Genomic DNA, 14,880 nt, shown 5'->3' on the forward strand with positions numbered 1-14,880 from the left:
TATGGTATAATTAAAATATATCTCTTTTTTATTTCAGTTTCTTTCATAAGTTACATTTCACAGAATAACCATATAATTGCAAATACAGGACAAGAATGTTTCCTCCTCAAAAATATTCTCAGAAAAGAAGTATAGTCACCTTATATTTAGTCCTTATAAAGTTATTCAAATAATGCATTTTGAACAGCAAAGTTCTGTTTGAAGCTCATATAATCTTGAAATTATTTCAACTGATGCTAATTTAGGATACTCAGAAATGTCATTTGGAAGAATTAGCTAATAAAAATACTTAAAATGAATTTTAGTAATATTCTTGGGGTATATAATCTCACCAAAAGTGCTGATGTTACTATAAGTGGGCTTTAAGAAACAGTTTTTATAATAAATGATATTATACTAATCAGAAATAGTAATAGGTAAAAGAAGAAAGTATCTTTCTATTATATGATGAGTATTAGTGCTTGGGGTAGAACTTCCAGAAAGAGAATAATAAATTCAAAAAGTGAAATTACTTAGGTAAAACTGAAAATATATTTTGGAAAATTGTGCCAGATGTCTTAAAAAGTGGTTCTAATGATGAAAACTTTAATGTTAAAGGTACATTTGGAGAGTTTGAATTAAACTGTTTTATGAAATATGAGAACAGAAAAAAAATTTTTTCTAACTTACATTATTCCAAAGAATGTGCTTTTAAATATTCACCAGATTAGTGAATATTATAATCAGATATTTAACTATTGTCTATGTCTTTTAAAATTTATATTATTAACATGCCCCTCAAGCTATGTTTTGGATTTTCTCACTAGAAAAGTGAGGGATTAACTATTGTTTTAGACTGTTTAGATTTTCCCATGCTTGAAGAGCAAAATAATTCTATAAACCCAACTTGACCATAAAATTCACAGAGAGTGTTTTTACAAACAATTTCTCCAACATTTGAAATGCCATGGATTTATCTGACAAATGTTCTAGTATAAATATCTTTAAAAAAAAAATCAGTATTAATATTTGAATTTTAAAAATTTAGTTAAATTGAAATGTGCCGACTAGGAATAATGTTCTTAATATTAAAAATATGAAATACACAATTAAGATTTCTAACTATGTTTCCGTTGAATGGTATGTTATCACTAAAAAGATCAATGAATAACTACTATTTGTCACTAGTATTTTGTTGAATTCACTTTAAAATAAACCATCAAACAGCCCAACATCTGATTACAAAGATGTTTTGCCACAAGGAAAAAATTTAAATAGTCTAAATCTCAAACTTACTGGGACTGCAGCTGGAACATGCACATTAGAACTTGTAATAGATGCAGGAATAGCAACAGGCATTGTTTGTCCATTGGGAAGATGTAACAGAAGAGGAAATGGACCTGGTACAGGACTAAGAAAAACAAAAGACAGGAATTAAAGAAGTCTGTATGAATCATCTTTACAACCATAAGAGCATTTTTACTCCTATTACTATAGCATTTAAAAATAAATTGTCTAGCCATTGCAAAGCAAATTGCAAAATTTAATTATTTCAATTGTATCTTAAATGCCTAATGTATGCAGTGATATGAAAAAGGGGGACTTCCAGTCAAGATGGAAACATAAGTAACTGCAGTACTCGAACGCTTCCACACCAAAATTACAATTACAGAACAATCACCATTCAGGAAAGCCTGAAATCTGGCTCAATGGAAGTCCTACAACTAGAGATTTAAAGAACAAGCTACATCAAGGCTGATAGGAGTAGAGACAAAGAATGAGCTGGTCCTACACACACGTGTGGTGGTTTAAAATTTGAAGGGATATCTCAGCTGCAGAAGTTCCCTGACCCCCCCAAGGAGCAAGGGGTGCCAGACCCATACCATGCCTGCCAGCCCAGGGTTCCAGTGCTGGAAAGAGAAGGACCAGTAACTTCTGGTTATAAAAACCAGCAGGGATTATGGCTAAGTGAGACAGAGGGCTGACAGAGTACCATGCAGTTCCTCTTAAAAGACCCACACCGACTCAAACTCATTCCCTCTGGCCTTCAGTGCTGGGGCAGCAGCTTGAAAGGAACCAGGGATATACCAGGAGGAAGTGAATTGTCCAGTGTCACGGTAAGGATGGAGTGGGGAGAGCAGCTCTCTGCCACACAGAAGTGCTGGCAAAGGTCATCATTCCTTTTCTGAAACCTCCCCCAACAGAGCCGATAGGTGGGCACCATATCTTAATCTCCATCAACCTGGCTCATACTGTTTGCCCCACACTGGTGATTCTCTGAGACCCCGCCCAAGGCCCATCTAAGCCATGTCTAGTGGCTTTTCCATATAGCTGGCCTTTCTTGCCTCATGCTTCAGACTTTCCTAACTTTTCTCAAAACAGCAGCATGTGGCCTCTATGTACCCCATTACCTCTTGCTAAGTGGCCCCAAGCCTAGCACTAGCAGCAGCCCACCTCAGTAGCAGCCTGGCCTCTACTAGGCACCTTTAAGCCCAGCACAAGTAGCAACCACCTGCAGATCTCTCTGTAGCTTGTGTTGGATGGCCCAATGCAAGGCACATGCAGTGCCAACCCTGCACCTCTTGGGAGGCCTCAGAGCCAATGCACCTGGTGGACAGCTTCAGACAACACCAGATTACAACCCTAACATCTCCACGAGCAACACTCAAGGGGTGAATCAGGTGAGCAACAAAGCCCCACTGAAGCAAGTCCTGCTCCATAGGGTCGATTCCTGCACAGCAGCTCCACCACTGTAGTTGCAGCCAGTCCTCACAGCCAACGGGCCTGGGGGAGAAGATTAATCCCTCTCCATGCCACTAATAGAAGTCAAGGCTCAACTACAACAGGAGAGTACACACAGCCTATACAAGGGCGCATTTGGAGCAACCTGCTTGAGTGACTGCGGAGGCTGTGCCACTAAGCCCTACAGGACACCTATTACACAAGACTACTCTACCAAGTCCAGAAATGTAGCAGCTCTACCTAATATATAAAACAAACATAGCGAAGCAGCCAAAATGTGGAGACAAAGGTCCCAAATGAAAGAACTGGAGAAATCTCCAGAAAAAGAATGAAATGAAATAGAGGAAAGCAAACTCCCTGATACAGAGTTCAAAACAACGGTTATAGGATGCTCAAGGAACTTAGTGGAAACTTCAACAGCATTAAAAAGGACACAGAAACTATAAAAAAGAACCAGGAAAAAATGAAGGCTACACTAACTAAAATAAAGAATAATTTACAGGGAATCAACAGTAGAGTAGATGATGCCAAGAATCAAATCAGCATTTTGGAATATAAGAAAGCAAAAAACACGGAATCACAATAGCAAAAAGAAAAAAAAAATGAAGATGTTATAAGGAGCCTCTGGGAAACTTCAAAAGTGCCAACATCCACATCATGGAGGTGCTGGAAGGAGAGAAGAGCAAGGAATTGAAAACCTATTTGAAGAAATAATGACAGAAAACTTGCCTAACTTGGTGAAGGAAACAGACATACAAGTCTAGGAAGTACAGAGAATCCCAAACAAGATGAACCCAAAGAGTGGTCCATACTAAGACACATCATAATTAAAATGCAAAAGATTAAAGACAAAGAGAGAATCTTAAAGGCAGCAAGAAAAATAGTTACCTCAAGGGAGCTTCCATAAGACTGTCAGCTGATTTCTCAGCAGCTATGCAGGCCAGAAAGGACTGGCAAGAGATACTCAGGAACCTACAACTAAGACTCCTCTACCCATCCAGGCTATCATTTAGAATCAAAGGATAGATAAAGAGTTTCCCAGACAAGAAAAAGCTAAAAGAGTTCACCACCACCAAACCAGTATTACCAGAAATGTTAGAGCCTGCTTAGAGAAGAAATAATTATGATTAAAAATATGAAAATAAAATGGCAATAAATGCATATCTAGCAACAAATGAATCTAAAAAAACAAGATAAAGAAACAAGTGGAATAGAAAGATTGTGTACAGAGAGCATTTTGATGGTTGCCAGATAGTAGGGGGGATTGAGAGGATGGATGAAAAAAGGAAAGGAATTAAGAAGTACAAATTGGTTATTACTGAAGAGTCATGGGTTTATTGATCAATTGTCACTGAATTTAATTTCTAAAAAGAGAACAGTCATGAAAGCCTGACCTGTGGCAGCAGAGTGGATAAAGCATCAACCTGGAATGCTGAGGTGGCTGGTTTGAAACCCCGGCTTGACCGGTCAAGTCACATACGAGAAACAACTGCTACCAGTTGATGCTTCCCACTCTTCCCTTACTTCTCTCTCTCTCTAACGTCAATCAATAAAATCTTTAAAAAAATTAATCATGGGGATGTGAATTACAGCATAGGGAATATAGTCAATAATATTCTAATAGCTATGTATGGTTTCAGATGAATGCAAGATCTATTAGGATGATCACTTAGTAAGGTATGTAATGTCTAATCACTGGGGTGTCCACCTGAAACTAATATAATGTATGTTAACTGTAATTGAAAAATAAAAAATGATTAAAAAAATTTTTAAACAGAGAAAGTTATGGATTTACTATACTTAAAACTATTTCCAATATATTAAATGGGAAAAATTTTTGTCAGAAAGCTCTTAAGAGTTATGTGTTTAAAAGAAATACCATCTAAGTTTTAGGTATTTATTTTCTAATTAAATAATATATATGTTTTAAAAAGCGACCCACGTAATTTTTCCAAAAACCAAAGCATGCAAAATATCATACACACACAAACACTAAGGTCACAATTTGAACGATAACATGACAGAAACTTAACAATTCATGAATAGTTCAATTTGGCCCAAATCACTTAAATCACTTACACGATTGGCCTGTTAGAGGATGGTGCTTGCGTGATTACAGTACTTGAGGTTGGTGAAGGTACTGCCTGCTGAATAATTACACTTGAGTCAGAACTTGTAAGCAGCACATTGGGAACCTGTAATGATGCTGGACGAACAATAGCTGATGTTGGCTGTGCAGTTTGTGCCAATGGTATTTCCTATTTAATAACGAGACAGAGAAAGAGTGGAATTTTAAAATTCAAGTCAATTCATATACCTTAATGAACAGAATATAACACAATTTGAAAAGCATCTATAGGCTAATACTTAACAACCCCAAAATAAATTAATATCTAAAGTTAATTAAAAGAAATGTTTAGAAGCAGCTGTAAAGTTTCAAATGCAACAGTCATATTTTAATTTAAAAAGATCTGAGTTTTTTCAGTACAATTTCTTTTTTCTATCAATCCAGAAATAAGTTAGACTGAGCAACTTGGCTATGATTTCATAAGAATTTTAGTAAAAAATTTTTTTTATATAAAATCCATTCTCATAGATTCACAGAACTTGAAATCCAGAAGGGACTGCCTAGTTCCCCTCTACCATGATACTATAAAAAGAGGAAAGAATATGTGTAGGGAGATTAAGTTATGGCTGATAAAAATTAAATAATAGAAATATTTAAAATATTTTTAAAGCAATGCAAATGTTTGCTTTAGGTACCTGCCCCTCCATTATCATTAATATCTCAGTATCAAAAGGCCAAGTAATACTAATATTTTGAAGATAAAACACATAATAGTACAATGGTTTTCAACTGCTGGTCTGCAAAAGAGTCTATAATTTTCATTCAACAAAGTATAAAATACACAATAATTATATAATTATAAAATAGTTATTGGCATGACATCTTTCCACATTAAATAAAAATGCAGAATTTGTGAGTTAACCAGGACCTCACAGATGGTCTTTTCCCCAGTTTTATAGATTAGGAAATAAAGAGGTTATGAGCCTTACTCAGAACTTCTTTACTAGTTAGTATAAAAATCAGGTCTACTGTGTACTTTGAATTAGCCTTTATGCTGCAACTTACTATCAAAATCTTATTAGGCTACATAGAATGATTATGAGTACTACTGGAACCTCCTCTATTCAACAGGTTTGAGAATTTACAACATGCTCTCAAGGACTAGTGGGAAGAGACAAACAAATAAAACGAAGAAAATTTCAGATTGAAACATGCTATAGAGTAAAAGTACAACAATAAATAACGAAAGATTAAATGAAAGAAGGTTAAAGTGGGCTACTTTAGATAGTCAAGTAAGATGAGCTTCTTTGAAAAAAATAGTATTTCTACTGATACTGAAAAGATTAGGAGGAGAACATTCTAGGGAGAAGGAAGCAACATCAAGAGTAATGCCTTTCAGGTAGGAAAAAGCTTGTGGTATTTTATTAATACACCAGAGAATGGCATAAGGTGAGGCTGGATGGGTAAACAAACCCATATCAATGAGGGCTTATGGAAGGAGTGTAAGTTACCTTCAATGCAATGGCAAACCACTGAAGGATTTCAAGTAGGGAAGTGACAATGTATTATGATGGTTTGAACTAACGTGGTGACACTGAAGACAGAAGAGGATAAATTAAATATACTATCAGGAAGTAGGTCTGATAAGATTTGCTATTGGTTTCAGTGTGAAGGAAAAAGAAAAAAATTAAGGATTTTTGGCTTGAGCAACTAAATGGATTAGGAGAACATGTACTGAAATAGAAAAAGCTGTGGAGAGCCCAGATGGTCCCAAGTTACCAGACTATTCAAAATCCAGAATTAAGGCCCTAAACCACCTAGTAAAGGCCTGTATTAAGACAGTATCATCATCATCTTAGTGGCTGCTACCCAAGATCCATTACTGAGAATGAGTTACTGTGCCCTTAACCCTTTAAAAGCCTAATTAACTTTTGTTCAATTTTTCATTGTAAAGATCCCAAAGCTGTCACCATATAAAAGTAGTTAAAAATAAAATAGCGCCCTGGCCGGTTGGCTCAGCGGTAGAGCATTGGCCTGGCGTGCGGGGGACTCGGGTTCGATTCCCGGCCAGGGCACATAGGAGAAGCGCCCATTTGCTTCTCCACCCCCCCCCCTCCTTCCTCTCTGTCTCTCTCTTCCCCTCCCGCAGCCAAGGCTCCATTGGAGCAAAGATGGTCCGGGCGCTGGGGATGGCTCCTTGGCCTCTGCCCCAGGCGCTAGAGTGGCTCTGGTCGGGGCAGAGCGACGCCCCCGGAGGGGCAGAGCATTGCCCCCTGGTGGGCATAGCGTTGCCCCTGGTGGGCATGCCGGGTGGATCCCGGTCAGGTGCATGCGGGAGTCTGTCTGACTGTCTCTCCCCGTTTCCAGCTTCAGAAAATAAATAAATAAATAAATAAATAAATAAATAAATAAAATAGCAAAATCCAGAAAATTAAGTTTATAAATTTATATATCCCTTTAAAAAGTTTTATCTAAAAAGACTGCTGTTCTCCTTATAAATTTTATGTGTTTAATAGAAGCTAATTATCTATAGAGGTAGACTCTTCTTTCCCTGAAATTTCTATGAGTATTCACAGGCTTTCACATATAAGACTATTGCAACCTGACATTGAATTATGTACAATTTATTACCTTAACATTTTATGTAGCTCAAATATTAATCTTAGGGTGCTCATTTTCCCACTTAGTTTGTGTTTCTACCATAAATGCAAATTTCTCACCTTTTCATCACTGGTGGTAGACTCTGGGTGAGGTAAAGGACTATCTTGGTGAGTTGTCTCTACAACAGATGGCTCCTCAATTTTGCTTCTTATGATGGGTGTAGCAAGAGGGGATAAATCTAGAGGCATCTAAGATAAGCATGAACATTAAAGAAAATGTTAACGGTTAAAAAATAGCCAATCAGTATCTCTAAAATAAGAAAGAAGTGTCAACTGTAATTGTTCTGTCAGAAGTACTCTAATATCATGGTTAACAACATACTTTTTTAATGTCGTCTTCTGAGGCTTTCTTGAATTCATTCTCAAATGGACTTGCCAACTCATTAAACAAACCCACTTCTTCACAGTTTTTCAAGAATCTTGTTGGTGTTGGGGTCTGATCTGAAATAAATGTCAAGAAGCAATCACATAGATTTAAATATCACGAAGAGCCCTAAAATAAACCTAGTATATTAACAAATTAGCAGGACTGGTTCAGTCAGCTGTTAATTCTTTGGAAAGTCCTCTTCCTTTAAAGCAAACAAAATTTGGTTAAGTTTTTGTTGCAGTTCAAGGTATTTCCTCTAAGTTTATGAACCATGAAAGAAGTCCTTTTTGTTTCTTAGTCCGTACCTTCTCTCTGAGTACAGTGACATAACATCCTCTCCTCAGAGATCAACTACTATTCACACAATAAGAATTTTAAAAATTTTACTTTAAAAATTATGTTTAAAATATATACATGCAATTTGGGGAAAATTAAGACAAGCGCATGTATATTTATTTACTCTAACTTCGCCTTTCCACTAGATTTCATAAATTATGAAAGCAAGCTTAAAATAAAACAGTCTTTAGCAGGTAAATCAAAATACTACAAGGAAATAAAAGGTTAAAATAAGAGCCTACAACAAACTAAAACAAAATCCTCCTTATTACTACCTATTGGAGCTAATTTCTATTTTAATGAATTTTTCAAATCTGTATGAGGACTAGCTATGTAAGAGTTCCAGAACTATAAAGTTCTAGCTTAATTTCTAGGCAGCAGAGGAATAGTCAACTTCACATTCTCAAAACTTGAAACATTTCCATTGTATTTGAATATCACTCATGCTATGTGCACTAACACATATACTGAATAATACACATGTATATGTGCTAGTTATAGAAAAAAATGACTGTTAAAAAATGTAAATTTATAAATTTTGTCTGTTAAGTCTTATTATTTTCAAGGCTATTTATTTATATTGATCAGAGTTGGTAGCACAAAATTCTAGTCACATTTTATGTTTTAGGACTTCAATTTTATAAGTTATACCACAAATCTAGCCTAAGCTAAATAAAAGTATAAGGATGACTTCTAGTTTAAGATAAAATACTCATAAAATCTTGTGAAATTAAAATTCACATATTTGTTAATTATTGTGTCCCATAAAGTAGGCATTATTTACTGTTTTATCTTCGCCCTCACACATCTACTAATATGATATTATATTGAGTATTAATATGTTACTACAGATGTAGTTAGCATTAAAATGATCTACTTATCACACACATTACACATAATGTAGGCCTATCTCAGATACTGTAAGAATGATCAGAATTACTAAGGAGACTCTAATGTATCAGTCACCCTTTTACCTGTTAGTCTGCAACTTATATAGTCTCTACCCCCTAAAACATTTCCAAAATCATATTATAAGGGCCCATGTACACATATCAGCTTAGGTCATCATGACCGAATTAGTACACTGAATATAAATTTGAGTCTTTTGTTCACAGTTATAGGGTTTACCTAGCTAAGCTCAACAGAAGGTTCTGAATTTGTGTTAAAGAGAGAAAAAGTCTTAAAAATAAAATGCATATGCACAAATCACTTTTATCAATGATTACTGGAATGATCAGGCTTGAGAAAGTCAACATAGGCACAATCATTTAAACATGTAGATGGCTTATGACTGTTGCTCATCAAATATGTACTACACACATCATGCATTCCACTTATATAGTAATGCAAAACTACTCATCTTGACATGTTAATAAAAAATGGTCAAGTGCTTGGTTTGAATGTGATCTATTTTTCTATTGTATTAAATGCAAAAAGAAAAGTAATTTCTAGAAAGCAATCTCAAACACTTTAGAGTAAAAAAATTACAAAGAGAGATATTGCTGTAAGGAAGTCAGTTTCAGAGGAGCAAAGACTTCATGCCTACCAGAGTGAACCTTCCAGGTTATTATACTGCTTATTTGACTGGTTCTAGCTCATAATATCTGATGCAAACTCTCTAAAATGCACAACTCATTTTTTTTTACGTCCTCTTACTTACAGAATTGAAGACAGACTGAACATTCCCCCTACATTTTTCATAAATAAATTATTTTGACAAATTACCAACTTTTTGTTACCTCCAATTTTTTCATTACAAAAATTTTGATCCTGGAAGTCCTGGAAGAACCATCTAATATTTGCCTTATTATCTTTCCAAGACTGCATATGAAAATGTGATCTCTACATTTGGGTAATAATTTAACAGTATTAATAATATTCAGTATTCAGGTATAATACAGACTTATGAAGAAAATAACCTAAGCTTTACAAGGAAAAAAAATTTAGCGTTATTTTTAAATATTTAAGATATATAAATCTGTGGTTATGACACTAAACGCCTGGAATTTGTATAAATATAAATATACTAAATGTCATATAAACTTTTTCTTATCACAATACTCATAAAATACGTAAGATGCAGTGAAATTAAACATATTGTGTGTGTACATATATATAGAGGTATGCTTATATACATTTAAATACATAAAAAGGGGCAACAACTAACACAGCATGAAGGACAATAAACCAATACATAAATTGGGTTTCTCTTTTCACATATTGTGAAAGATAATCATCTGTTTAGTTGATACTGTATGTTCATAGGATCAACATACAAAAACATTGATTCAATTTAGTAGAGTATTCAAAGTATTTTACTAACACAGATGTTTAGTCCAAAAATGAAACAGAAACAAAATCGTAATGAACATGTTGGCTAAGTGCTCTTTCCCCAACAGGAGGAGCGTGATCATTTTCTATCTTTGCACAGCACTGTAGACCCAATTGTGAATAAAGAAACAGTGACTAAACATCCCATTAGTTCAATTATCTATTATATGTAAATTTTAGAGATGGTATGAATGCTCCCAGGTTTCTAATTAACTTCCACAAAACTGACATTGAAATCTACATTTGAAAACCATACAAAAAGTGAAATGAATGGTCAGAAGAAAACATGGAGATGTAATGGGTAAAATACATGTTGCTAACATTTACTGTAAATGAAGTCATTGGAATATCACCAGACTATATTATTTACAGAGAATACACAAAAATTGTGCACATTCCAGGTGAAATATGTATATAAGCTATTAATAAAAGCATATACTAACCAGCCACAATGACACTGTCATTACGTGCTGGACCAAATTTCAGTGTCATCTCATGTTTATGTTTATGGACAGCCAAATGATCCTCGTTGGTAAAACGCTGTGGCAAAAAGTTTTAAAATATAGTTAAGATTTTCAATTTGATTAAATAAGTAAAATAAGGAAATTCATTTCCACAACATGTAAAACCACCATTAACAATGAAATAGTTTGTTAACTATAAAAGAATCTAATGTTAGTAAAGATAAACACACTAGATCTCAACAATCATAGAGAAATCCATTACCCAAGAATAAGCAATGCTGATATATCACTAGGTCACACAGCTCATTTGAGAGCACATAAAAACAAAACTTGAGTCAAACTATATAAATTCAATGGACACTAGAAATAGATCACTGTGAATTTTTGCCATATCGTAGTAGAAATTCACGTTCCATGGTGTAATGACTTTTGAAGAAAGTACTGTAATTACATAGATTTCAGGTTACTTACCACTTTTAAAATGAGAATTTTCTTATAAAACTGTAACTCCTGGATGAATTAATAAGTAAATCAGGTTATGTTACCACATATAAGAAGAATGCCTCTGTCATAATTCAGTGAAGAATTAGCAACAGTACAATAATATAGTCAATTTTTAAATAAAATTTTAACAAAATATTTTTTCATCTTTTCCCCCCACTACAGTTCTTATATTAAAAATGAAGCAAAATTACTTCTAAAGCTACATTTAATTTGGATAGGTCCTGCATGCCAAAAGTAACATTTATGATTACAACATTATAAATGCATAATTTAAATACTTCCTGAATGTCTAAATATCAACCTTTATGAAGGTATTCTTTACTAAGAAACTAAAAATTGGGAGCACTTACTCTTTGTTATTTCAGAGCAATAATTATGAGATGCCAAATTAAGAGATCCAAACTCCCTTTCTAAACTAGGTATGTCATTATAAATGGGGATGTTAAAATTATATATATGTAAGCTTAGTTCCCCCATCAAAAGGGATCAAAATGGATTCCTTTTCTTTTGGTCCCTCCTCCCTCCCATCCAATTCACTATATTCTTTCATGCAACTAGTAACAGTAATTTTAGGGTAACAATTAAAACTATGAAAAAAAAATGAAACAATTCTTTCCATTGTGCATTTTATTCTAAAAATCTTCTAATTATTCTGAAAGTATGACACTAAGTGCCTATATCATTCTAACAAGCCAACCAGATCTCAACCTCTAGAAGTTAATGTCTCTCATTTATGCCCATTACGCTCTGTACAATGCCTTAGTTATACTAGCCATCAATATTACATTAATAATTTTGTATGTCTGTCCTTTAAAGTAGGCTGAGCTCCTCCAAAGTTAACATACAGTAAGTATTCAATAAATGTTCAAAAAAAGGGTCACTGACTTGAGCAAGGGGTCACTGGCTCCGCTGTAGCCTCTGGTCAAGGCACATATGAAAAAGCAATCAATGAACAACCAAGGTGCTGCAATGAAGAATAGGTGCTTCTCATCTCTCTTCCTTCCTGTCTGTCTGACCCTATCTATCCTTCTCTAGCACTAAAAAAATAAAATAAAACTAAAACAAAAAAAACAACAGTTGAATCTTTAAGCCTAGCCTAAAGAAGAAATGAAAACACCAAAACTACAAACTTGTTCAGTAAAGTGAATTAAGCTTTCATTTAATTTGGCAATATTTTGCTATCACAGTAAGTATGGTTTACCACTAAGCCTTTAGGTTGCTGTACATACCAATGGAACAATATCTATTATTATATGACTTCTCTTCAGAACCTGCTTGTGGTCCCATTGAAGGTGAGTATTCAGATGAAACAGTACCTCTATACCTTGAAATAGTCAGTCACTCAGTCCTCAAATACTTACTAAGCACCAAATATAGGCTCTAGGAGCAAATCCCAGTTCTTCCCTGCTCAAGTGCTGTTCTCCTATGCGTCATTATAAGAATCCCCACCATATTTGGAGAAATAAGTAATCATCCTTTGACAGACTGCTGAACTGAACAAAGCTCTTGGAGAATGAACATATCCATAGAGTTCACTGGCATTATTTCATTGTTTTTAACTTTGCATTACAGTTTTAAATGTACATGTCTTACATTCCACACTAAATGCATCTTAGAGTCAAGTCCACTTTATGTTACAAATAACCTAAAAATGTAGCTTCTCCACATGAGAGGATCATTAAACATTTGTGAGAGAATGTATTATATTTTCGTAGAGATTCTAGATTTTAAAACGGCAAAGTCAATATAATTAATAGATAAGAAGAACTTGGAAAATTATCTCCCAGGAATTTTACTCTACCAGTATCTTCTACTTGGATTGGCCTGACCACAAATATTCAAATCAAAGAGCAACTACATATAAATAAACAACATTATGTTTTGTACAAAATGTGAAAATGGCACAAAGACTGATTCTAAGTGAAAAGGAGCAGCTAGAAAGGCCCTAAAGACGATTTATGGTCTTACTAATATTAACAGGAGAAAGGAGAGAAATATGAATGTAGGATCTCCAGATCAAATTTACCTAAATGCTATTTATAAAGTGACTGTTCATTGTATAATGATAAAATTTTATATAAAAGGATAAAATATACTGAAATTGGCGCTTAATACAGGTGAGTTTAACCTTGGCTATTATGGAAGAAAATTTATTTACCTCTAACAAGAAACCTAAAGACAGTGGCAAAAGGCAGCTGTCAAAAAGCAGTCACCAAAAGATATATACAGGAGTAGGCAAAAGTAGGTTTACAGTTGTATGTGAAAGAGTGTAGTCTTGTATTATTTATTTTATTATATACATTACAACTGTAAGCCTACTTTGCCCATCCCTCTCTCAATATTTATATATATATATGAATAAAATGCATTTTTTCAACACATAAAATAGCTATTACATGCTTAAATAAAATATTTGCAAAGTCTATTTAAATTATTTTCCCAGCCAAATTAAAGTTTACCCTAAATAAAAGTTTTGAAGAAAATTGTAATGACACTGCTAGTAATTAACATATTGAATTCATATAATTAAGAGCACAAATCCAATGAGAAATATGCACAGTATTGTATTAAGCAAGACTTTCAGCATCTAGCTGAATAAACAATGGGAAAGGAAGTCAAGAACAGGATAATCATCTCTCTAATAAGGTTAAAAAAATGAAAGGTAACCCTTGATAGATTAGAGCATGGGTCCCCAAACTTTTTATACCGGGGGCCAGTTCACTGTCCCTCAGACTGTTGGAGGGCCGGACTATAAAAAAACTATGAACAAATAACTATGCACACCACACATATCTTATTTTAAAGTAAAAAAACAAAACGGGAACAAATACAATATTTAAAATAAAGAACAAGTAAATTTAAATCAACGAACTGACCAGTATTTCAATGGGAACTATGGGCTTGCTTTTGGCTAATGAGATGGTCAATGTGCTCCTCTCACTGACCACTTCCGGAAGTGCGGCAGGGCAGGATAAATGGCCTCAGGTGGACGCATGCGGCCCACTGGCCATAGTTTGGGGACCCCTGGATTAGAGGAATGTGAACCCAGAAACTTCTATAATAAATTGATAATAAATTCTGCTATCTGAGGAATCTGTAATTACAAGGCTTGAACACACTCACTAGAATTAACTTCCTAAGAAATCAGTCATTCTACATTTATCTCACACATACAATATAGATTATTACTCCTATCTAACAGATAAATAGGTACAGCTAACTAATTGGCCATCAGAACACCATTTGAAGGATCTAGTCAACATTAGAAAATACTGATTAACACACACACACACACACACCTCCATTGAAACTTTAATAAAATGAATCTTTATCGCCGTCATAAAATAGCTTATAATGTATAAACATTTAACCAAAAAATAAATTTTCAATAAGTATGTCATAAAAAGCAAAAGTATTATAAAAAAAATA

At 34.3% G+C, this 14,880-nt stretch overlaps 1 protein-coding gene across 16 annotated transcripts in view; it reads right to left on the reverse strand.

Moving 5' to 3' along the window:
- The window catches only part of ATF2 (activating transcription factor 2), a 92,616-nt gene that overhangs the window by 42,808 nt on the left and 34,928 nt on the right, over positions 1-14,880 (reverse strand). For 12 of the 16 annotated variants that reach the window (XM_066346023.1, XM_066346013.1, XM_066346015.1 and 9 more), the window contains 5 exons: positions 10,927-11,023; positions 7,772-7,890; positions 7,510-7,638; positions 4,801-4,979; positions 1,276-1,390 (listed from right to left, as the gene is read on the reverse strand). In XM_066346023.1, coding sequence (XP_066202120.1) covers positions 1,276-1,390; positions 4,801-4,979; positions 7,510-7,638; positions 7,772-7,890; positions 10,927-11,023 — 639 coding nt within the window. The remainder of the gene's footprint in view (positions 1-1,275; positions 1,391-4,800; positions 4,980-7,509; positions 7,639-7,771; positions 7,891-10,926; positions 11,024-14,880) is intronic. The other 4 variants (XM_066346028.1, XM_066346027.1, XM_066346026.1 and 1 more) reach the window with 1 other exon arrangement.

This window comes from Saccopteryx leptura, chromosome 7 (assembly GCF_036850995.1).
Source record: "Saccopteryx leptura isolate mSacLep1 chromosome 7, mSacLep1_pri_phased_curated, whole genome shotgun sequence".
Taxonomy (NCBI): Eukaryota; Metazoa; Chordata; class Mammalia; order Chiroptera; family Emballonuridae; genus Saccopteryx; species Saccopteryx leptura.